This window comes from Bos indicus, chromosome 5 (genome assembly GCF_029378745.1).
Source record: "Bos indicus isolate NIAB-ARS_2022 breed Sahiwal x Tharparkar chromosome 5, NIAB-ARS_B.indTharparkar_mat_pri_1.0, whole genome shotgun sequence".
In the NCBI taxonomy this organism is placed as follows: domain Eukaryota; kingdom Metazoa; phylum Chordata; class Mammalia; order Artiodactyla; family Bovidae; genus Bos; species Bos indicus.
The window spans coordinates 56,053,688-56,077,643 of NC_091764.1; the positions used below are offsets into that span (position 1 = coordinate 56,053,688).

Here is a 23,956-nt window from a genome sequence, read left to right on the forward strand (position 1 = left end):
ACGTAAGGGATGAGGTGGGGCCAACGACGGCGTGCCGCTTCCTGATTGGTAGGCCTCTGGACCCGCCCAGAGAGGAGGGCAAGGCCCTGTTAAAAGATCTCAGCTCCGAGGATCGAGGTCAGAGGCTTGAGTCTAAGGCATAGAGTGTATCATGTTGAAGATGAGCGGGTGGCAGCGACAGAGCCAAAATCAAAGCCGGAACCTGAGGAGAGAGGCGAGTACTGATTCCCCATCTACCTTTTACCCTCCCATCCTCTCGAACACGAATTGGCCCCTTAAAGTTAGGGCATCCGCTCTTATGGGTGTAGCCCCACCCTCTCCGCAAAGAAGAGAAGTGACTGTCCCGGGGAGGGATGAGGAAAATCCTTTATTCGAAAGTAGTGCTTACGAGAAAGACACCCCGTCCTTCACACGACCGCACCATCCTACCCCTGCCCGGAGCACAGTCCCTGATCTGTGCTGTTAGGCGACCGGGCTCCAGCGAGGAAGATTTATTCTCGCGTTGCTGACCCTAGGCCTCTTTGTTAGGCCTGTCCGGTGGGAGGCGGGGCAACAGGACACACCCCCGAAAAGCCTGGTGACCCAGTGGTTCGGGCCGCTACCGCCGCTTTGCCACTGGCGGCCCTCCCCCTACCCCTGCCCCCAATCCTGTCTCGGCCTCAGCGTCTCGGGGCCAGCATAGCCACGTCAGTAGCTGGGGCTTCTGGACCTCCGCAGAACATTCTTTCCGCACCCTTGCAGAGAACAGAAAATCCTAAGCCGGCACAAGTCTTCGGGAAGAGGGGTGTCGATGGACAGGGAACGGAGATGAGTTTTCCTTTCCCCAAAGCCCTCTAGCCTCCTGCTCAGGAGAGCATCTTGGATCTTTTAAGTGTGGGAAGCCACTTGGGGTCTCCCAAGTGGGTTGCCCTTCCCCTGGGATTGGTGCGTGCCTCTTTCCCCTTGTCCTGTCTTCCAACTAATCTCTGTGTAACCATTGCATCAGGCTAGCCCCCTGTTTGGCTCTGCAGCCCTCTGGCCTGGGGCTCCACTGCTGATGAAAGCCTTGTCCCACACACGGGAAGGCAAGAAGGGTTCCCCAGGGAGGACAGCCCTGCAGAGAAAGATTCAGGACGATATTGCATCTGCAGTCCCCAGTGGCAGGGAGCTGCCGCTCTGCCTTTGAGCTTCCTTTTCCTACCCCTGTGAGAGATTGGGGAGAATTTATCCATTCATTCCTAATACTTAACCAGACCTACTGTGTGCCATGCAGGTTGGTACCCAGCATTTATCCACAAACAAGAGAGAAAAATGTCTGCTGTCTCAGAGCTTACATTTCAGTGGGAAGAGGCATACAGTAAGCAAATATGTAAAGTGCCATAGAAAACATTAAAGCATGGAAGGGTAGAGAATGCTGAGTGGAGGTTACAGATTACACTGGGTGGTCAGGGATTCCTTCACTGAGGTGATATTTAAATGAAAGACTTATGTGGGAAGAGAGAGCTTTCCAGAAGGAATAGCAAGAGCAGGAGTCCTAAAATGGGAGCATGTATAGTATCTTTAGGGATCAAGAGGCCAGTTGGCTGGACTAAAGTGAGCAAGAGCTGGGGAGGTCAATGAGAAAACAAGGCAAGGAAGGAGCAGACTGTGGAGGGCCTTTTAAGCCATTTAAAGGACTTCAGCCTTTAATATTGGAGAAAGCAATGGCACCCCACTCCAGTACTCTTGCCTGGAAAATCCCATGGACAGAGGAGCCTGGAAGGCTGCAATCCATGGGGTCTCTGAGGGTCAGACACGACTGAGTGACTTGACTTTCACTTTTCACTTTCATGCATTGGAGAAGGAAATGGCAACCCACTCCATTGTTCTTACCTGGAGAATCCCAGGGACGGGGGAGCCTGGTGGGCTGCCGTCTCTGGGGTTGCGCAGAGTCGGACACGACTGAAGCGACTTATAAGCAGCAGCAGCAGCCTTTAATATGTGTGAGATTAAGTTTTAAACAGAGGAATGACACACCCTGACTTAAGTTTTAAAAGGTTCACTTTGGCTACTGTTGTAGATAGACTCCAGGAGGGGTTGGTTGCAGGAGCAGAAACTGAGAGACCTTCTGCAGTCACCTAGGAGAGATGAGAGTAACTTAATCTAGATTAGCAAAAATGGAATTGGTGAGACGTGTTTAGATTCTGGGGTTTTGAAGAATGAGTTTAAGTTTTGCTGTTGGTTTGGACTGGATTGTGGGGTCTGAGAGGAGTCAAGGATGATACCAAGGTTTTTGGCTCAAGCGACTAGAGTTGCTGTATACTGAGATGGGAAAGACCTTGGTAGGGGAAGATTAGCCAAAGTTTGTCTTGGGACGTGTTAAGTCTGAGATGCATATTAGATATCCAGAAGGAGGTCCCAGGAGAAGTCTAGACTGAAAATACACATTTGAAGGTGGTCAGTGTGGGAATAGAATTAGGAAAAGGCCACTTGATTTGTTCCCGCCCCTGTAGTCCAGTCCTTACCCTGGCACATTTGAAGACTGCCTTGAATTTAGAAAAAGCTGAGTTGGCCAGGATTTTGCTATTATGTAATCAGGACTACAAATGTCAGCAACTAAAAATAAAGGAAGTCAGGCTCTTCTCTGTCCTTGGAAATGGCTACAGAGACTGATAACTATCAATAGGAAGTAAGGAAGGACCAGTAGGAAGCTGGAGGTAAAAAGAACCTTTCTCCACCCTTCCAAAAATGGCTAATATTTATCTTTGATCCCCACAGTGTTCCAGAAGGAAGTGTATCTTCATACATCACCACACGTGAAAGCAGGTAAGTTTAACTGACCGTTTCCCCAAACTAGCTCCTAAGAGTTGCTGCTTGTGAAATTATGAAAACACCTAGAGAAGACAGGAGAGGAAGGTTTGAATCTGAGCAGGTTTTTGCTGTTAGGCCACATCCATCCTCCTGGCCTGCCCTTAAAGAGGTGACCAAATCCCTATTATTAGAACATGTCCTAACTGAAAGCTGGGTCTTGAGTGCACAGTCAGGGGAGGTCTCACCACACCTCATTCCCCACCCAAGGTTAGATGGACCCAAGGACTGTTTGCCCAGGCTCCCCCCACGGGAGGAGAAAGGAGTACAGGTGTCTGGTAACCGCCCCTGGAAACAACCAGTGGAGTTCCCCAAGGGAAGCTGAAGACTTTTACTAGGAACCCATAAGAATGCATGTCCAGGTACTTGCTTCTTCAAGTGCTGGGCAAAAGCAAAAAGGGACTCTCATTCTAGGTCAGGGGTTGAGACATTTTAAAGGGCCAGACAGTAAATGTTTAAGATGTCGAGGGCCTCACACCATAGTCTATCTCACAGCTGTTGTCTCTGCTATTGTAGCATGAAAGCAGCTGTAAAACAACATGTGAATAAACTGCTGTGGCTGCTTCCCAATAAATTTTTATCTACCGAGACAGGCAGCAGGCCAGTGTGTAGACTGACCGGTGGAGCTTCTTTCCTCACCCCCACTATCCTGAGTATGTCCTTTTCCAGAGCCTGATCCAGCCACAGAGATGGCAGCTGAGTCACTGCCTTTCTCCTTCGGGGCACTGTCCAGCTGGGAGCTGGAAGCCTGGTATGAGGACCTGCAGGAGGTGCTGTCCTCAGATGAAAATCGGGGCACCTGTGTTTCACCCCCTGGAAACAAGGAGGTAAGAACGCTAGGCCTGATGCCGGGGGAAGTGGAGGTGCTGCCCTTCGCTTCTCAACTAATTCATACCTACCCTGCCTTATCTCCTTGAAGGAAGAATCAAAAAGCTTCACCACTCTTGACCCCGCCTCTCTGGCTTGGCTTACTGAGGAGCCAGGACCACCAGAGGTCACACACACCTCCCAGAGCCCCTGCTCTCCAGAGTCCAGTCAGAGCTCCCTGGCTCAGGAGGAAGAAGAGGAAGACCAAGGAAGAACCAGAAAACGGAAACAGAGTGGCCAGTCCCCAGCCCGGGCTGGCAAGCAACGCATGAAGGAGAAAGAACAAGAAAATGAAAGGAAAGTGGCACAGCTGGCTGAAGAGAATGAACGACTCAAACAGGAAATCGAGCGCCTGACCAGGGAAGTGGAGGCAACTCGCCGAGCTCTGATTGACCGGATGGTTAATCTGCACCAAGCATGAACAGTTGGGACCAGCACTTCCATTTCAGGCCACTTCTGACCCTTCCTGGAAGTATCTACTGACGTCACCAGTGCCAACGACATACCCAACCACCATCGATTCAGCAGGGGAGAAGCTTAGGGTCGACGATAGAAAAGGGTCTTAGCGTGTATATAGATTGTACATTTATTTATTATTGTCCATATCCATTAAAGTGACTTTCTATGATAAGTTCTCACTTTCACTTTTTCTTCTTGCCTTTAGATGTTTCCAGGGGTTTCCCCTCAGCTAGAGCCAACTGTTTCTTCAGATCCAAGAGTTTAGCCACCTCTGCAGCAATCTGGTTCTTGTCTGCCTTCTGTGCCTTCAATTCTCGGACAATATTGCCCTGAGAAGAGAGGGGGTGGGGGAATAAGTGAGACCAGAAAGGACCTATTTAGGATTCAGCTTTGCCAGCTTCCCGTAGGGCTTCAGCCCCACACCTGCTTGGTCACTTCCTCTGTCAGTGCTTGGATCTGCTGCGGTCCAGCTGTTGTCAGTCCAGCTGCTGTCTTGGGGGATGCTTTTGCCTTGAGAACAACAGGACAGAGTTAGCACCTGCTACCATAAACATCTGACTTCAGGTTTGACATAAGATTGCAGGGGCAAGTGATTACCTTTAATGCCAAGGACTCTTCTAGCTAAGACAGGAAAGAAAAACTAAGTGAGGAAGCAGCAGGGCCAAAAGAGAGATGAGTGAGGGCTACTGAGGGACATGGAGGACTGTTGGTGGGTGAGGCAGTCTTTAGATTTCTCACCTGGCCCCCACTGAAGCGCTGCTTCAGACTTTCAATCTGGTCATTTTCCAATTTTTGGAACAAGGGACTGACCTGTGAAAAAAATTCCAGAATCATCCACTGATGGGGTATAAATTCTTATTTGACTATAAAGAGGGCCTCTCCACGCCAGCTTCTGACATTTAGGCACTCAAGTTTCCAAAAGGTTGAGTGTACCACTGAGCAAAATACATGCTGACTTCAGTAAAGAATTCAGAAAAAGCACTGGCATTCATTAGGATCAAAGATTACTTGGGCTATTTAATAATGCTAGGTTGATGCAAAACCTTAGAGGAGTACGTACATATTTTTATCACTTTGTCTTCAGAAAGTGGCTACCCTGTATTTTCCCTGCCCCCTGGGTTCTGGCACGAAGGACAGTGAGGATATATGGACTAAAGAAAATATTGGGCTTGTAAACCAATACCAAGGGCTTTATATCAGAAACAAGCCTAAAGTGCAGAGTGGAGGTGAGGGTGGAATGGGTTGTGAGAACAGCTGTGAGAGTGTCACACCCAGAGTAAGTTCTTCCCTGAGCCCTCCTCCAAAGGCTGCATGGCAAGGTAGAAATTTTGAAGGACTTCCCTAGTGGTCTAGGGGTTATGACTCCATGCTTCCAACACAGGGCATGCAGGTTCAATCCCTGGTCTGGGAAGATCCCACATGCCCTGGGACAACTAAGCCCATACACAACAACTACTGAGCCCATGTGCCTAGAGCCAACGGGACAAACCACCACCACGAGAAGCCTGTGCACCACAACTCGAGAGTAGCTCCACTTGCCTCAACTAGAGAAAGCCCGTGTGTGGCAACAAAGACTCAATGTAGCCAATAAATGAATAATTTTTTCAAAAGAAATTCTGAGAGAGGCTGGCTCTTCAACTCTCAGACCTACCGTGCCAATCTGGTGTCCTGCTGGTAAGGTGCATAGGAAGTTTGTGGGCAGGATACTGCAGGCTGGAGGTGGGAGCTGCAGCTGGGCTTGGATGGTGGCACTAACTGTAGGCATGTAAGGCTGGAGCATGACGGACAGCAAGGCAGCTATATTCACGGCCAAGCCTGTCACTGTCCCTGCCCGCTGCCTGGGGAAGAAAAAATACTAGTCCGGACCTCCAAGAGGACACATCCAACCAGTCACTTTATTTCTGTAGCCAACCCTACCTTCTTACCCACCTGTCAGCTTCGCCACCTTTAATCCGCTTCCAGGGCTCGTTCACCTGAATGTACTGGTTGCCATGGCGAGAGATGGTGAGGATGCTACGTAAGGCATCCCGGATCCTGGGAAGGAAGGATGCAGGCCAAGGTGTAAGGTCCTGGGGGTACCAGTATGGGGTTGTTAACATGCCAGCAGATCACGGAGTTGAGACAGAGGTGTAGATACTTACCGAACCTTCTCTAGCAGCTGGTGGTAGTGCTGGAGCTCCAGGGTGATATGGGTCAGCAGGCGCTGATCATCAGAGGTGAGCACCATCTCAGGCACAAAACCCCCAAAAAACTTGGACACAAACATCCCAGCTCTGGATGGGAGTAGGGAAGGAAGAGAGAGAAGAAGAGTTACTGCCCAGTCTCCTTACAGAAAATTGGACACAGTTTTCACAATTTTACATTTTCTCAGAACTGAAGCCACCTGGCTCCCTCAAGCTGGAAAGCAAAACTTATTTTCTCTCTCCCCTAAGAAAATGTCTGCACGTGACAGACATACTTGACACACAGATACCCGTCATATAAAGGAAACATATCCCTCATGTAAGGTTTTCAGTAACCTTTTGTTTTTCAGAAGTCAGTAACTTGAAATGATCAAGCTGAAATACATACATTAACTGATATCTAACAAATACATCCTCTTGCAGAGACTACCTACCTGATCATGGTGGTTAATAACCAAATCTGAAAGGGTGGGTGGCCACAGAGATTATTTCTTTAGATTGCAGAATAGCTGAGATAGGGACTAATAATGGAAAGTGAGACTGAAGTGATAAAACTCCAATCTCCTACCCCTGTGCTAAAAAAACCCTTTTCCGGTCAAACTTTTAAGTGGCCTGCGAGTGAACTTGCACTAGGAAAGGACACACTTCTAATAACATTAATAAAATAATTAGCAAAAATTCACTTTGTGACGAACTCTGCTAAATCACATCTCCACAACTAACTTCCCCCCTTACAAGCCGCTCCCCCCGCCACTCCCAGCTATCTGCTGCCTCTCACCCCTCACCAGATCCCACCTGTTGATGAAGTTGCCCAGGTTGTTAAGCAGCTCGGAATTATTCTTGAACAACATGTCTGTCCAGGAGAAGGCACTGTCCTGCCCCTCAGGCCGAATGTACAGCAGATAGAAGCGCCAGATGTCAGCAGGGATCCCTGTGTCCTGGGCCATGTCCCCAAACACTCCCACACCCCGGCTCTTAGAGAATTTCCCATCCTCGTAATTCAGATACTCTGGACAGAGAAGGAGAATGCCAACCATCTGTTCAAATCATGTCCTTCATCCCTGACCCACTAACTCTTCTTTTCTCAACCTCAGCTCTAGAGTAGCTGGCCTGCATAGAACTTGGGAGATGATTCCTCTCCAATGTGATCTTTTCCCCTTTACTTCCACCCATTACAAAATTTAGCTCTGAACTTCTGCTCTCTTCAGGTCCTTGTTTCCTTTTTCTGGGTTGAGCGTCCATGTTCTAACTGTTTCCTATTTCACCTCAACTCCTAACTCAAGACCTAGCACCTCTCCAGGAATTTCCAAGCACTGCCTTGGTCCTCACTCCCTAGGAACACCCCCATCTTCAGTCTCCCAGGGTACCTGTAGCAATGAGGTGGCTGACCAAGGTGTAGTTGTCCTCAGCTCCTAGGGCTGAAGAAGGAAAGACTATGCCATGGAAGGGAACATTGTCCTTGGCCATGAACTGATACAGGTTCACCTATGAAATATAATTGGGAGACAGAGCTCCTGAGAGCCTCTTCAAAGGCCTAAGAAAGATCAGGTACCCAATCCTAACCACCCCGCTACACATTCACCCTTCTCACAGGCAGTGGGTACATGTGTGCATGCTCGGTTGTGTCCAACTCTCTGTGACCCCAGGGATTACGGCCTGCCAGGCTCCCCTGTCCATGGGATTTTCCAGGCAAGAATACTGGAATGGGTTGCTATATTCTCCTCCAGGGGATCTTCCCAGCCTAGGGATCAAACCCACATCTCCTACATCTCCTTCATTGGCAGAATTCTTCACCACTGTGCTACCTGGGAAGCCCCATGGACAGGCTAACCAAGAACTACTCACTTGTTCTGGGTTCTTCCACCACTTCTCCCATTGGTCTGTGTAGTTGGCTGTGATGGACAGATAGCCAATGGTGGCATCAAACCAGACATAGAACACCTGGAGGGCCAGGAGGGAGGGGACACGGTTGAATGCAAGCACACCGGAAACCCCTGCCGACCCAGAGTCTCAGACTGAAACAAGGCATAACCAGTGGTCTGTTCTGCTCGCCCAGGGTTTCAACCCCAAAGCTGAATCATACGAGATCTGAATAAAGCACAGGGTTTTTTACCTTGTCCTCAAAACCTTCTAAGGGCACAGGGGTTCCCCACTTGAGGTCTCGGGTTATACAGCGGGGCTTGAGGCCATCTCGAAGCCAAGAACGAATGATGAACCGGGCGTTGGCAGTCCAGTCACTGCCAGGCAATGTCTTCTCCAACCACTCCTCCACCCGCGCTGCCAGCTGATAGCAGAGAAGCACAGAGCTGGTTTGTGACAGCTGCATGTGTGGTCAGCATAAAGATAAATACATACAAGCTTTTTGGAGTCATTTATTGATATATAATTAAAATTAAGGATTCATGACTTTGCCATAGCAATTCTACTTGGGATTTTTTTCAACAGAAATTTTCACATAAGTGTGTATAGATGTATTTATAAGAGAACTGCACCGCTCATCACACCAAAAATTAAAACTAATTCACTTGGTTCAGTAGAATTTAAAGAACTATGGTTTATCAACCAATGAAATACTTATTAAGGCTTTTAAAAAGTATGTAAAGATCTCAGAAATAGATTAACTAAAGCAAACTTCAAAATAGTAATATAAGATATAATCCTATCATTATAAAAATAAGTAATCGTAATACACGGATTAACATAATCCCAAAAAATATATCTTAGTACTTTATTCTCAATGAGATTAGGGGGAACATCCACTTTTACACCATCTATTTCATTCTGAAATTTTAAAAACAAGTGTTTATCGCTTTTGTAAGCAGAAAAACAAAGATAAACCTTTCATAAGGAATGGTTCACATGATTCATCCACAGAAACACCACAGCACTAGCAGCCTAACAACACACTGTCCTGGTGAGGCTGTGGCAAACAGGTGCACACTCTACTAGGAGGGAGGTAAAACTGAACAATACCTACTGAGAAAAATCAGGCCATAAACTACATACACATTTATTCTGGACACAGCAAGTGATCCCTTAAGGAATTTATCCTGAAGACAGACTTCCCACAATACAAAAATACATATGCACAAGGTTATTCACTGCGACAGTATTTTTAACTGCACAATACTGGAAACTACCTGAATGATGAACACAAAAAATTGGTTAAATAAACTATGGTACCCACACAGAATGAAGTACTATGCAACTGTTTAAGTAACAGGGCTTCCTTGGTGGTCCAGTGGTTAAGGATACACCGTGCAATGCAAGGGACACAGGTTCAGTCCCTGGTCCGGGAAGATTCCACATGCCGTGGAGCAGCTAAGCCTGTGTGCCACATGCTTAGAGCCTGTGCTCCGCAACAAGACAAGCAACAGCAATGAGAAGCCTGAGCACCACAAGAAGAGTAGCCCCTACTTGCCAAAACCAGAAAAAGCCCTCACATAGCAATGGAGACCCACCACAGCCAAAATATAAATAAATAAAAATTTAAAGGAAAAAACAGTGAATTCCGTGGTGACCAAGTGATTAGGGCTGCACTCTTCCACCACAGGGAACACGGGTTTGACGGCTGGTCAGGGAACTAAGGTCCCTGCATGCTGCCAAAACAAAAACAAAAACAAAACAAGACTGAGTAAGAATGATCTTTATGAACTGACATGTATGGAGTAGTCCTGATACAGAATGATTTCTAGAACATACTGTTAGGTGAAAAATATAAAATGCAAAATAGTATGTATAGTATGCTATATTTTGTATAAGAAAAAATAGATACGTATGTATACATACATTCACCTGCTCATCTTTATATATATATAAAATGTTTTATATATATATATAAAAGCTTATCTTTACAAAAATAAACACACTAAGACTAAATCAGAAAACAAAACCAATCGCCTACAGGAGACAGGAGAACAAGGCAGCACGGACAGGAGGGGAAGGACCCTTCTCTGAGTATTCTGTTGTTCAGTCGCCAAGTCGTATCCAACTCTCTGTGACCTCGCAGACTGCAACACGGCAGGTTTCTCAGGGTTTTGATTTAGAAGCATACTAACGTTCTATATTTTCAAAAAACAAGTATGAGGAGAGAAAAAAAAACTAGAAGCAAATGAACCTAAATGATTGGCTTATTTCAGTAACATAATCACACTGAAAGGGGGAAAAAACTGAGCCAAGACGATGTTGAACACATTTGATTACATACCCTCAGTTGTAGGGGAAGGAGCAGGACTGCAAACTAACCCTAAACTCACCTTAGTAGGTTTTTTGGTAGCAGTATGGGTGAAGCAATTCTGAAATTATTTTTAGGTGTACTGTAGGATCAAATAAATGAGTAAATAATGTTGCTGGAAACCAGAGTACTTACCGTGTGGAAGAAGGGAGATAAAAAATATGGGATGAGGGCAAGTGAAGAAGAACTCCAAGGGGCTGGACTGGAATGGAATGTCCGTGTGAACCTAAAATAAAATGCCTAACTTTCTGCTCACAGAGCTGAGAACCAGCTGAGAACCAAAGACATCCAGGAGCAATGAGCACACAAAACTTGGCCTCTAATACTGTTCCCTATTTAAAAAAAAAAAAAACCCACAGCTTGGTGGAGAAATGGTTGGATCCCAGGATGGAACAAGATGAATCTAGAATATCCTGCTATGCTAGAAAATAAGTGCTTAAAAATGATAGGAGACCTCAGAAACGCCCAGAGAAACCACCCTGAGGCTCCCGTTGGCCAAATAAGGAACAACTAGAACATCAACAATATTTAGGACAGGAATCAGTTATAAACCATTGAAAAAAATTGGAATCCATGAGTCAACACTGATGGTAAGTAGATAAATAAATGAATGACGGAGAAGGGTAAGTGTGGAGAGAGTGGGAGAGTTGGCAAATCTTAATAAAAACCTGGTCAGGTAAAAATGGTTAAATAAACGGATGCTAAATTCAGAGGAACCCTTTCAATGAAGATCAAGATACTTGCATGGTCTTAAATGTGCATTTCCACATACTGCTTTTAAGTTGCAAGGGGCGAAATATTAATTACACAGTGGAGAAGCCTAGTAACATCTTGACTGAACAAAATTTACGTCACTGATAAGGGGGAAATGGCCACCACATGCCTCCGGAAAGAACACGGTATCATCTATGCAATATTCCAACTGAGGATGCATAATCTGAATCTAATCATGAAGAAAACAGTCAATAAATGCAAAATGAAGAATATTCTGTTTTGAAAGGGGGATCAAGGTCTATATTCTTAAAAACTGTTAATATCATAAAAGATAAAGGCTGAGGAACTGTTTCAGATTAAGGGAAACTAAAGGACAGAAAAACTAAATACATTATTCAGAGCCAGATTCAGCACTACAGGAAAAAACATGCTAGAAAGCATATTATTGGAATAACTGACAAAAATGGAATATGGATGGTAGATCACACAACTATATTAATGTTAAATTTCTTTAAGCTGTTAACCATACTGTGGTTATGCAGGAACATGTCTTTTTTCTTAGAAAACATACAATGAAGCATTTAAGAATAAAGAGGATCTATAAGTACATATACATACATGTATGAGACAGAGAATATGCTAAGGCAAATGGAGCAGAATCTTAACTGCCAGTGAATCTGGGTAATGGGTACATGAGGTTCTTGTGGGTAAAGAACACAGGTTCTTTGTTCTAGGAAATGCTTATTCCCACAACTCTTTCTGCAAGTTTGATATCATCTCCAAATAAAAGTTTAAAAGGAAAAAAAAGGGACTTCCCTCGTGGTCCAGTGGCTAACACTCTGAGCTTCCAATACAGATGGCCCTGGTCAGGGAACTAGATCCCTCAAGCTGCAACTAAAACAGAAGATCCTGAGTGGGGTGCAACTAAAACCTATGACCCAGCGCAGCCAAATAAATATTTTTAAAAAATAAATAGGAACCTCCCTGGTAGTCCAGTGGTTAAGACTCCAGTTTCTAATGCAAGGGGTGCAGGTTTGATCCCTGGTCAGGGAACTAAAGTCCCACATGCCACAGGGTATGGCCAAAACTTTTTAAAACAAATAAAACGAAAAAAAAGACAGATCCACTAAAGTGAAAAATTGGTCAAGACAAATTGTGAAGTAAAAGAAAGTAGACTGCAGAGTAATATGAATGCCATGATCTAATTTACATTAAGGAAAAGACAAAAGGCATAAAAATACTTTCATTCAGCACACCACAACCAGAAAGTAGCTCCCATTCACAACCAGAGAAAGCCAGACTGCAGTGACCCAGTGCAGCCAGAAATAAATTGATTAAAAAATAATAATAATCACAAAAATAAAAATAAAACGTTCACATGCAAGTGCTACAGAGGAAAATGAGCAACAAAAACTACCTTTTGGCAGATGGGCCTGGCCTTTCACTCTGTGCTCTTTTCCTGTTACATCTTTTTACATTAAGCATGCGTGATTTTAAAATGGAAATTAAAAACATGGGAGAGTGATTTGGTATACATTTGTCTCTGCCTGTCGCTGAGGCAGAGGGTGCAGCAGAGGCTGTGCAGACTGGCTTGAGGGAAAGGCCCACTCACCTTAGGCAGGTCCAGAAACAGGTGCTGAGAGGATTTCACCACAGGGCACGACCGGCAGACTTTACACTGAGGCTTCTGTGAAGGGAAATTCAAGAGAAGGGGTGACCCAGGGCAGGGCAGTTGGAATCAGGCTACAGGCCAGGAGCTGTCCAGGTGAGGCGAGAGGCACAGAGAGATGAGGTCCCCTGTCTGCCACCACACTTCACCCCATTCTCACACCCCACCAAGTAAGAACTACTTACTTGGGCCGGTTCTGAGCTTGGAGACTCAGGTCTGCAGGGCACAACTTTTGCTACAGAGTTTCACGTCTGTGTCCTTTCATTCCCAAGAACAGGAAAAATGCATTCTCTTGAGCACAGGCTAAATAGACCCAGGCTAGACAGCCCTACAGCTGTGTGAGGAGTGAAAAGAGCGACCAAGAGAAGACACTTGAGGAAGTTACGCTCAAGCAGAGGGAGCGGGCTTGCATGAAAAACAAGCGCGGGCCTTCACATGGCAAAATGTCGAGAAATACTTATCTGCATGACACGACATGACTGTACAAACAATGAAGTATGACAGCTAAAGGAGTAACAGTTGGGTGGGGCAAGTCAATGAAAGCCTGCAAGTGAGTTTTGATCTGGGTTTTTGAAGGTGAGAAATTATAACTCTCTCAGGATCTCTCTCCCGAACTCCACGTGCCTGTATCAACTGCCTACCTAACATCCCTCCCTGGATGTCTAAGGAAGCATCTCCAACTTAACAAATCCAAACAGCGTCACCATACTCTACCAGAAAGCAATTCAAGTAGTCTTGCCCGTGTCTGTAGATGGTGCTACCAGCCACCCAAGCTGCTCAAGCCAAAAACGTAAAGTCTCCATTCTCTTGACTTATCTATCACCTCAAATTCTAGTCTGTCCAGTTCCACAGAGTCTGCCTCCAAAACATATCTCAAATCCTTCCCTGCCCCCTCATTCCCCCTGCTATTAACCTAGTCCAAGCTACCATCACTCCATTTCTGAGCTACCGCCACTCTGGCCTCCAAACTGGTTTCCCCGCTTTCTCCCTTGCTTCCCTCCCACCCATTATCCACAGAGCAGCCTGCCATTCCACTCCAAGAGGGCTAACTGTGCCCGGAAATCTGGTCACTGCCTACGTCTTTGACCTCATCTCAACCCACCACCACCTCTCCACCCCCACCCACCGTGAGCCACACTGGTCTTTTCAATTCCCCTTTTCATTGCTCTGCTGCCTTGGGCCTTTGCATTTCCTGGTCCTTCTGCTTAGAATACTCTTCATCCCACTTATTGCCTCCTGGCTCCTTCTCATTCTTCAGTTAAACACTCAGTTCAAATGTTACCTTCTAAGAGGACTTCCCTAATCACCCAGCTCAACTCTTCCCCCCAGAAGTCACTCTGTTACATCTTCCTGGAAGCTTACAGCAACTACATTCTATCTTTAGTGCTGGTCTTCTCTGGCACTAGATAAAAATCTGTCTTGTTCATTGCTACAATGTCAATAACCAGAACTATGACAACGCTACTGTAAAGACTCAAAAAAGTTTGTTGAATAAATGAACAACTACCAAATGAATAAACATGGAGTAGAAGAAAGGTGGTATTTATGGAAGAAAGGAAGAACTAAACAAGCGCAGAACAGCTGGTGTGAAGCAGGAGAAAAGGTAGGAAAGTATGAATTCAACTTATCTATTTCCCAGCACAATGCCAAGCACATAGTAAATGCTCAGTATGAGTGATCAGTTGCTAAGACTAGAGTAAAAAGAGCCACTGGTGAAAGGTCTTGAATGCTAAATCAAAAATCCTATGGAGGGACTTCCTTGGTAGTCAGGTGGTTAAAACTGGATGCTCCCAACGCAGAGGGCACAGGTTCAATCCCTGGTCAGGGAACTAAGATCTCACATGCCAAAACAATAAAAATTAAAAAAAAAAAAAAAATATGGACAATAAGGTCCTACTGTATGGCACAGGGAACCATGTTCAATGTCCTGGGATAAACCACAATGGAAAAGAATATAAAAAAGAATGCATATATATGTATAACTGAATCACTCTGCTGTACAGCAGAAATTTATATAACATTATAAATCAACTATACTTCATTTAAAAAACATCCTAAGTGACAGTCCCTTAAAACTAGACACTCTCTCCTTCTAGGCTCCCAGGAGACCCTCCTCTTACCTTGAGCTCAATGGCATTGATGAGCTTGCCACACTTGTCACACTGGTCACCCCGGGCTTCCTCGTAGCCACAGAAGGGACACACACCCTCCACAAAGCGGTCAGCCAGGAAGCGGGCACAGTGCTCACACCGAAGTTGCTCCACAGTATCTTGCAGCACAAAACCTCGGGCCAACAGCCGCTGGAAGATGTCCTGGGTAATTCTGACGAGATGTGGAAGGGACCAGGGAAGTCAGAGGAAGCAATGCACCCTTCCTTCCTGCCACTCCACCTAGGACCCAAACTCACCCAGTCCAAGTGCCAAAGAAATCAGGGAGAGGCCCTCTAGTCATCTGTAGGGAGTTTACTGATGAGCCCAGACCCCTCATAACTCCCCACATGATCTCTTTCTTCATCACTCTAGAATTTACTTTGGTCAAATACAGATTTATCTGTTTTGTATTCTTTGTTAACAAAAATCTCCAAAAGGATAGGACTGATTAGTTCTTTGATATGTCCTAAAAATTAAATCAGTCCAACTGCTAAACTGCACAGCACTCTCTGGCAGCCTACCTACTGTGTAGTATTTACAGGCATGACAATCAGACAGAGAATGAATGAAGAGAATGAATGTTTGCTATAAACACACAGGAGTGGGAGGGGCTGTCCTAAGACTGTAAGAGAAGGGAGGCGGGAGAGGCGAGGCAGATCCTTCCTGTGAGCGTAAGTCCTGTCTCTTCCCCACCTCAGAGGCTCCTGCAGCCCTGGTCAGGCTTCTGCACACAACGACTCCCCATAATAATGTCTGAGACACATCACATTTCAGGACAATACCCAGATGTTTGGGGGCAGGGGGAGCAACAACTTTGGTTCCTTCTGTCTTTCTGTCCCCTCAATATTCTGACTGCCCCCCACCCCCTCCATTTATGATTGATCAAAGGACACCTACTTGGTCTGCTGTGGAGTGGTAGTCCGACCAAAAAAGTCAAACGAAATATTAAACCAGCGGTAGATGTCAGCGTGGATAACGTGGTACTTGTCACAGATCTCCTGTGGGGTTAGTCCCTCCTCCATAGCCTTGGTCTCTGTCGCTGTACCATACTCATCTGTCCCACACAGGTAGAGGGTGTTCCACTGACGGAGCCGGGAGTACCTGAAAAGGAATGTAGTGATCATGAGGCCCCATCTCAGCTCCCTCCCTGCACCCAGGATCCTTCCAGTCTCCCCACTTGAGGCCTATTTCCTTGGGGCGCACTGCCTCCTTGGGGCCCTCCCCCAGTAGCTGGCCACACCTTGCAAAGACGTCGGCACTGAGCACACAGCCGATGATGTTTCCAAGGTGGGGGACGTTGTTGACGTAAGGGAGGGCGCTGGTGATGAGCACATTTCTCTCCCCAGCCACGGGCAACCTGGTAGGGAAAAAGAAAGAGAACAGTCCAGGGGGAGATGAGAGGGTCAAGAGAGACCCAAAGTGCACGAAGCAGCCAGATGCATCTATTCTACTGCCCAGGGTCACGTCCATCCGAAGTCTTTCCTCATATGAAGCTGCTGGAGCTTAAACTTCCCCGGAAGCCATGAGATCCCTCCAGCTGCGAATACAGGGCCCTGCCCATAGCGAGCAAGCCTCGTGTACTGCTCCTAAGGAGGCTCATTCCCACAAGGAATTCTGTCCCTCTTTATAATCCTAAGTGCTCCTTTCCATCAGCTGGTTCTCAGGCTCTAGCCTCCCAAGTACTGACAACTCTCCCCAGGCTCTCTTCAACCATCATTCACTAACTCCCTGGACTTGAACACCACCCAAGAACACCTCTCCCCGTCTTTCCAAGTGCTATGTTAGCATTACCTCTAGTCAGGACCTGAAATGCTTACAATCCATCAACCCACACACAAGTGTTCCCAAGTCCTCTCATATCCCAGGACTTTTCACGCCCTAACCCATATGGGTCAGCCACTTCCTCATGGCCTGTCTCAAACCAGCAGGCACCAGCCACTGCCTTCATAGCTATAATCTCCTCCCCACTGTCCCAGGATCATTCCTAGTCATGCCACTCAATCTGCCGCCAGAGGTCACTCAATCTGCTCTTCTCTCTCCATGCTTTGTCACCCATGACAGCTCGGCTGAACACATCCTATATCCACCACCCTCCCCAGCACTAACACCTCACTAGGGTTCATCTTTCCAATCATTCTTTTTTTTCAGTTTTAATATTTTTTCTTGAAGTATAATTGATTTACAATGTTATTTCAAACCATTCTTAACTTACAACGGCCAACTCCCAACAATTACCATGTTCTTCAACCGTAGGCACCCTGCAGGCTCACCGAGTCTCGGAATCTACTAACAGAGACTCCAGAGTGTTAACTACTAACAGAGGTGTTAACCTCACCCTTCTTTCCCAGCTGCATGCTGTATATCTGGTTAGACGGTCCATCTACTTCCTGGAACATTTTACAGCTCATTTCTTCAGGAAGTGCTCACCAATCTCTCCTGCATTCATTGACTTTTCTCCCCATGACTGAATACCACAAATTTCTCTGAAGTCCAGCTTAGAAAGCTCCTTCAGGAAAACCCTCCCTCACTGACAATCGGCCTTCCACCCAGTCATCCTTGTACCCTGACCCCCTAAGCAACCTGTACCACACACGCTGCAGTGCTCCTTTCTGTGTCGCTCTGTAACGTCTCTCTCATCTTGTGTGTGCTTACTACAGTGGAGACATAAAGGTGAGTATGCCCAGGGTTCTGCCCTCAAGGAGGGTACATTCTATCACATAACTTCTGACTGGGATCAGTGCGATCAGAGGTACAAAGTGCTCACAGAGGTCAAAGGAAGTTGAGCATCTCCAGCCCAAGACTCCACAGAGGGACTTCCCTGGTGGTCCAGTAGTTTAGAATCCACCTGCCAGTGCAGGGGACATGGGTTCCAGCCTTGGTCCAGGAAGATTCTACATGCCAAGGAGCAACTAAGCCCATGCACCACAGCTACTGAGGCTGCGCTCTAGAGCCTGTAAGCCACAACAACTGAAGCCCACGTGTCTAGAGCCCATGCTCAGCAACAAGAGAAACCCACGAACCACAACTGGAAAAAACCCACACGCAGCAATGAAGAGCCAACACAGCCAAAAATAAAGACTCCACAGAGGCAGAACTACTTGGGTTGGGTTCTCAAGAATGGGTGGCAATTTGCCAGATTCAAGACTTTTGGGGTGCACTTCAATCAGAAGCAAAAGCATTTGCTCTAGCATTTGCTCTAACACCAGCTGTCTCCTCCTCTAAGTATGCATTCAAACAAGTTAGCCTGTATAGACACCTGAGAAAGTCTACCTCCTATTCTTTATTACCTTCAAATCAATCCTCAGTAGGTACTCACAGAAATATTCAAAATGAGTGATTGAATAAAAGATGAACTTTCACTAACTCATTTAAATTTTACCATTTTCTACCAAATACTTGACCCTGTGCTACAAGATACTCCATGTAAAAGAAAAGAGAGTCCCAACCTTCAATAAGTTTACAGATTAGTGAGGAGACAGACACGTAGAGACAATTACCATAAAATGTGACAACGGGAGCTGCCAGAATATGAAGCACTTAAGACTCTCAAGCTGTACAGAGAAGGACATGACAGACCCAGTCTCCTGAACAACTGTCCAGCAGGTAGGGGAGACACAGGCCTTCCAAGAAGAGCATGAGCAAACACACCAAGGTGTGAGTATATGATCTCAGCCTGCCTCCTCTCAAAGCTCATTCTGACCCAGCTGTCCCCTGACTAACCAGCCTCCAGCCACTGGCCTTTTAGAAATTCCTTATAAAGATGCTTCCTCTATCTGAGACAGCCTTTCCCCAGACTTACCCTTGCCTGAGTAACCCCTACTCATCTGGCAAGTCTTAGGTCTCCTTTTTCTCTGGCTGTACTGCGCAGCTTGTGGCATCTTAGCTCCCCCACCAGGGACTGAACCCAGGCCCTCAGCAGTAAAAGCATGGAGTCCTAACCACTGGACTTCCAGGGAATTCCCACAATTGTTAGTTCAAATGTTGTTTTTTTCTAAGTTAACCTCCTGTGACATTTTCTCACAGCACTTGTTTTTTCCTTCATACTACTTAGTTTTTAAAATACCTGTCTATAACACTAGACTCAAAGTGGCATGACAGCAGAGTCTTGTCTGTTTGCTCCCCTCTGTAGACCCAGTTCCCAGCACACAGGGCCTGACAAGGAGTGGACACGTAAATCTTTATTGAACAACATGTTCAGAACTACAAATACTTCATTTCGATGGAAAAATCTACATACGGGTGTGACTTTTTTTTTTTGGCCACACCACACAGCTCCCTGACCATGGATTGAACCCAAGCCGTCACCAGTCAAAGCACCAGTCTTAACCATTGGACCCAGCCAGGAAATTCCCACTATGTGTGTGAATATTATCTTAGCTATCAGAAGAGTGATAAAACATGATGCTAAGCATGCAGGCAGGAGCGAGATCATGAAAGACCAGGTGAAGTACACAAAGAAACCATCTGTAGAATTCTGAAAAGGAGGATGAGATGATAATATCAGCAGTTTTAAGCAGCCATCTGGTGACAATATGGAGCACAGGACAGCAGGGAAGGAGAAGGTAAGAGATGGCAAGGCCCCACTTCAGGTTAGCAGCAGTGAGGACAGGGAGAAGGGATGGATACAAGGACTCCTTAGGAGTTAAGAATCAATGACCTGGTAATGGAGTAAATGATACAGGGAAAGATGAGAAAATGGTACAGATAGATGACACCAAGATTTCTGGCCTGGATCTTTAGGTGGAAGGTGGGAGTCATTCACTAAGACAAGTGACTAAAGGAGAAAGAGAAGCTGGCAGGGAAGGTAAGAGATTTGGTTTTGGACATGATGAGTTTGCAATGCCAGTGGAGGTGGAGAATCAAGGAGGTAGTCTGACAGATGTCTAAAGCTCAGAACAACGATCTGAACGGGAAAAACAGACTAAGGTACAATCAGTAGGTAGAAAGTAACTGAAAACACAGGTGTGGGGGGGAACTGAGGGACAGTATGTCCAAAATATTAGCCAAGAGATTAAGAGGATAGAGAATTACAGAAAGGTCAGCGATGGGGATTAAACAGGCAGGAACTGGCTCTATCAACAATTTCCACATAAGAAACCAAGCCCCACTCAGTCTGTGCCTACTCACACTGGATTCTGCTGCGGCCGAAGAGGGGGCAAGCTTTCCAGGCCCTTCTCCCAAGCAGCTACAGCCACGGCAATCTCCTCCTCAGACAGAGTAGCCAGTTCCTCCTCCTATGAAGAGTGGACAGTATCCCTCACCAGGTAAGAAGGGCACACAGAGTAAGGAAATTCTCTCCAAGAACTGACATAGTTAACAGCTGTGCTCAAACTCTCTCTCCAAGCCACCCCCGCCACCTCAGGCACTGCGGCTGTGTGGGTACCCCTCTTCTTTGTTCCAAACCTCAGGCTCATTGCTGACAAGCCTGCCCTCAAGGGAGCTGGGCTGGGGCTGCTTCTGGAGGTAGGGCCGGAGGGCCAGGACACCCTGCTGCTTCAGCACAGTCTCTGCAGCTCGCTGACATGGCTCCTGAGAACTCAGTGTCTGGAACCAGCTGTGCAGGGCACCCAGCTCCTCTGTGGGCATGGGAGAAAGGAAACAATCAACAAGACCTAGAATCGGTAGCTGGAAGGGGACCTCCTCCCCTTCTTTATGAAGTTTCTCTAGCTGCCTTTCCCAATTCCCTCAGCTGTCTTTCTGCTATAGTTGCCCTGTCAAGTTACAGCTAAGAATAGGTCCTCAATAGTCTACTGCCCACTCTGTAACCCCTACACCAAGTTCCTCAGGCTGGTGGGGAAGTGATATGCACAGTTCTCACCAGGGAGATAGGATGGGTCTTGGAGTAACGGGTAGAGCGCTCCCCACAAAACAATATCAGCTAGAGATTCTGTCTCCTTTGTTGAGAAACAAAAAGAAAAAGTACACAGGTGAGACACTCAGTTTCTTCCCATGGATATAATAATACTGTACATTTCCTAAACACTTATTAAGTATCAAGCACTGTGTTAAGCATTTTAAATTATCTCAATTCTCACAATAACCCACTGAGAAGGGTACTAACATCACTCCCACTTCAAAGACGAGAAACAATGAACATTAAAGAGGTTATGAGTTTTAAAGGTTACACTGCCAGTAAGGGGCAGTTGAGGGGGGAGGGGTTGAACTTTGAATACAGTCTTCCTCCTTAATTCTTATACCATACAGCTTTTCCCAACCCTGATTTCAAGGCCCAACTCACCCCAGCCAGGAACGGACAGCTCCGACGACTCAAGCTGTGGTCAATATGCGTCAGGGCTCTCCGAACTGGGCCAAGAACATCTTCTCCCTTCTTCCCTTGGACCACTAAATAGTACAGGGCAGCGGACAAAGCTGGCTGAAACACAGGAGACACGGGTCAGGACGGCCGTGCAGAGCAACAATCTGCCTGCCAACCCTCACATCTCAGTCCCACCTGCAGCTCGGTTGCTTCCCATTCCAGCCACTGGTTGGTGAGGTCATCTTGCTCCCAGCCAGATAACAGAAAGAAGTATCTACCCAGGGAGAGAGCAACAGAGGGAGAATTAAAGGGGCTCGTTGGTCGAGTCCATTTCTCACGCCAGTTGTAAATAAGGCCACACAGAGGACAGTAACCCGATTTTATTCAGCCACCTCCCTGCATCAAGGACCAATACTGACCGACAGATTGCACTGGTGGAGAAGAGGTAGTTGCCACTATCCAGCTGCAAGACAGGGACCTTAGGCCGGGTCAGGAATGGGACCACACACTCTGACACAGGGGAGGAAGATGGGTGAAAAAGAGAGACAAGAAATACTATGTCAACTTAAAAGGACATCTTCACAGTCGTGGGGGGGGGGGGTACTAGGAGGGCAGAGGGGGGTGCGGGGGAGATGGGCAGTCACCAGGAGAGGGTCCAGGATAAGACCTCTGAAAGGGGGTGGGTCCAGAATGAGCTGGAGAGACAAGCAGGTGTTCAGCTGAAACAGATGGGGACTGCAGAGAGGATGTGGTGGTACTGGGGTAGTGCTGCAGCCAAGAACTGGAACAGCTGAAGATAACCAGGATATCTGATGTTTTCCCAGGTGGCTCAGTGCTAAAGAATCCACATGCCAATGCAGGAGACACGAGTTCGATCCCTGCGTCAGGAGAAGGAAATGGCCCCCACCCCAGTATCCTTGACTACAAAATCCCATGGACAGAGGAGCCTGGCGGGCTACAATCCATAGGGTCACAAAGAGCCGGACACAACTGAGAGACTGAGCACAAGAATATCTGAAAATGATCTGAGCTACCCTGGGAGAACTGACAAGAGAACCGCTTAGGAGTCACACAAACAGATAGCTGGGAATGAGAAGAGGTAAACCGAAGGGAGCATGTGTGTCTGTGTGTTTAGGAGAGAAAAGTAGGGTTTCCTAAGAAAACCTGGGGGTTATCATATGAATGACGTGTGGGGAGGGTACCTAGTAGGTATGGGAGGTTGGAGAGGGGAAGGAGGTTCACCGGAGTGAGACAAGGTCCTGAGAGAGGAAGGAGGGGAGACCAGAAATTAGAGAAGGGTACACTGAGGCTAATTAAGGGAAGTGACTGATGAAAGATGTCACTGGGAGGGAAGAAGGTATGGGGTGCTGAAGGATAACGTGGGAGGAAATTGACGGGAGTGCGTGGTGTTGGGGCCTGGAATGTTGGCGAAGACAACTGTGGGGTCGTTGTCTGCGTGTTCCAGTCCCGCCCGTCTCATCCACCGCCCACCAGCGCCAGCTCGACTACCTTCTGGGCCTACAGTGCTGATGAGCAGCTCCGCTCTGCCCTGGGCCCTCCCGGCCGCGGCCAGCACAGGCAGACTCCCCGGAGCGCCCTCACTCACGAACAACCTCATTTCGCCGTGGACCCCCACGCTGATGCAACCGGAACCGGTCTCCCGCCAGAGGGCGGACCGACCGCCGCGAGGCACGCCGGGAAATGGAGTCCCGAATGAAGCCGTCCCCCTGGCCTGGCTCCCGGAAAGCTGACTGTTTCTCCCATCATGCAACACTAGAAAACAGGAAAGGAGTGTCATAGAGATGGAGAGGCCTTAGATGCGGTGCCAGAGCGACACATTATTGATGGGAGGACCGGAGAAGACCTTAACGTGTAGGGCCCAGCGCACTTTAATCCTCTAAAGCAGCCAGAAGCCGGTGACAGAAACCGAGGGCCCCACTTTCTTGCTGAAGTGGCGCTGTCATGACAGAGGCAACTCGCAATGGCTTACTCTAGATTCGAGTCCATAAGAATCAGAGTTCTAGAGTTGAGAGTTATGATAAACTTAATGTTGTGCTGTGTGCTTAGGGCTTCCCTGGTGGCTCAGAAGTTAAAGCGTCTGCCTCCAATGCGGGAGACCCGGGTTCGATCCCTAGGTAGGGAAGATCCCCTGGAGAAGGAAATGGTAACCCACTCCAATATTCTTGCCTGGAGAATCCCATGGACGGAGAAGCCTGGTAGGCTACACTCCACGGGGTCGCAAAGAGTCGGACACGACTGAGCGACTTCACTATGTGCTTAGTCACTCAGTCGTGTCTGAATTACTTACGTTAGGGACACTAACTTAACGTTGCTGCTGCTAAGTCGCTTCAGTCGTGTCCAACTCTGTGCGACCCCAGAGACGGCAGCCCGCAAGGCTCCGCCAACCCTGGGATTCTCCAGGCAAGAACACTGGAGTGGGTTGCCATTTCCTTCTTCAATGCATGAAAGTGAAAGGTGAAAGTGAAGTCGCTCAGTCGTGTCTGACTCTTAGCGACCCCATGGACTGCAGCCAGGCTCCTCCGTCCATGGGATTTTCCAAGCAAGAGTACTGGAGTGGGGTGCCATTGCCTTCTCCGA

At 47.1% G+C, this 23,956-nt stretch overlaps 3 protein-coding genes across 6 annotated transcripts; 2 read left to right on the top strand and 1 right to left on the bottom strand.

Annotated features, from left to right (window-relative positions):
• Window positions 1–151: 151 nt before the first annotated feature.
• LOC109559326 (DDIT3 upstream open reading frame protein) lies at window positions 152–3,654 on the top strand. Its single transcript, XM_070789403.1, has 3 exons — window positions 152–214; window positions 2,737–2,784; window positions 3,496–3,654. The coding sequence occupies exons 1-2, from the start codon at window positions 152–154 to the stop codon at window positions 2,776–2,778; spliced, it is 105 nt and encodes a 34-aa protein (XP_070645504.1). The 3' UTR covers window positions 2,779–2,784; window positions 3,496–3,654.
• DDIT3 (DNA damage inducible transcript 3) lies at window positions 236–4,324 on the top strand. The gene is made up of 4 exons (XM_070789402.1): window positions 236–1,336; window positions 2,737–2,784; window positions 3,496–3,653; window positions 3,746–4,324. Exons 1-4 carry the CDS (start codon window positions 1,291–1,293, stop codon window positions 4,112–4,114), a joined length of 621 nt encoding a protein of 206 aa, XP_070645503.1. The 5' UTR covers window positions 236–1,290; the 3' UTR covers window positions 4,115–4,324.
• On the bottom strand, window positions 4,268–23,104 carry MARS1 (methionyl-tRNA synthetase 1). Of its 4 annotated transcripts, none has more exons than XM_070789397.1 (22): window positions 22,868–23,104; window positions 21,778–21,868; window positions 21,554–21,632; window positions 21,341–21,475; window positions 20,921–20,996; window positions 20,506–20,678; window positions 20,230–20,336; window positions 16,343–16,459; window positions 16,000–16,203; window positions 15,073–15,274; window positions 12,896–12,970; window positions 8,449–8,655; window positions 8,181–8,276; window positions 7,703–7,820; window positions 7,131–7,344; window positions 6,294–6,425; window positions 6,082–6,186; window positions 5,804–5,990; window positions 4,891–4,962; window positions 4,750–4,773; window positions 4,576–4,662; window positions 4,268–4,481 (listed from the first exon to the last, which is right to left on the bottom strand). In XM_070789397.1, the coding sequence occupies exons 1-22, from the start codon at window positions 22,974–22,976 to the stop codon at window positions 4,335–4,337; spliced, it is 2,757 nt and encodes a 918-aa protein (XP_070645498.1). In that variant the 5' UTR covers window positions 22,977–23,104; the 3' UTR covers window positions 4,268–4,334. The 4 variants fall into 4 exon arrangements, with proteins under 4 accessions (XP_070645498.1, XP_019816520.1, XP_070645499.1 ...); XM_019960961.2 differs by having other exon boundaries at window positions 8,449–8,619; window positions 22,868–23,101; XM_070789398.1 differs by lacking the exon at window positions 4,750–4,773 and having other exon boundaries at window positions 22,868–23,102.
• Between the last annotated feature and the right edge of the window lie 852 nt (window positions 23,105–23,956).

Bases quoted from the DNA above. Each gene is read 5' to 3' on its own strand.
- LOC109559326 (XM_070789403.1), top strand. From the start codon at position 152: ATGTTGAAGATGAGCGGGTGGCAGCGACAGAGCCAAAATCAAAGCCGG. The intron at 215-2,736 runs GCGAGTACTGAT...TGATCCCCACAG, and splicing joins GCCGGAACCTGAGGAGAGAG to TGTTCCAGAAGGAAGTGTAT.
- DDIT3 (XM_070789402.1), top strand. From the start codon at position 1,291: ATGTCTGCTGTCTCAGAGCTTACATTTCAGTGGGAAGAGGCATACA. The intron at 2,785-3,495 runs GTAAGTTTAACT...GTCCTTTTCCAG, and splicing joins ATCACCACACGTGAAAGCAG to AGCCTGATCCAGCCACAGAG. The intron at 3,654-3,745 runs GTAAGAACGCTA...ATCTCCTTGAAG, and splicing joins CACCCCCTGGAAACAAGGAG to GAAGAATCAAAAAGCTTCAC.
- MARS1 (XM_070789397.1), bottom strand. From the start codon at position 22,976: ATGAGGTTGTTCGTGAGTGAGGGCGCTCCGGGGAGTCTGCCTGTGCTG. The intron at 21,633-21,777 runs GTCAGTATTGGT...CTCCCTGGGTAG, and splicing joins TCCACCAGTGCAATCTGTCG to ATACTTCTTTCTGTTATCTG. The intron at 20,337-20,505 runs GTTTGGAACAAA...CACTCTTCATAG, and splicing joins TTGTCAGCAATGAGCCTGAG to GAGGAGGAACTGGCTACTCT.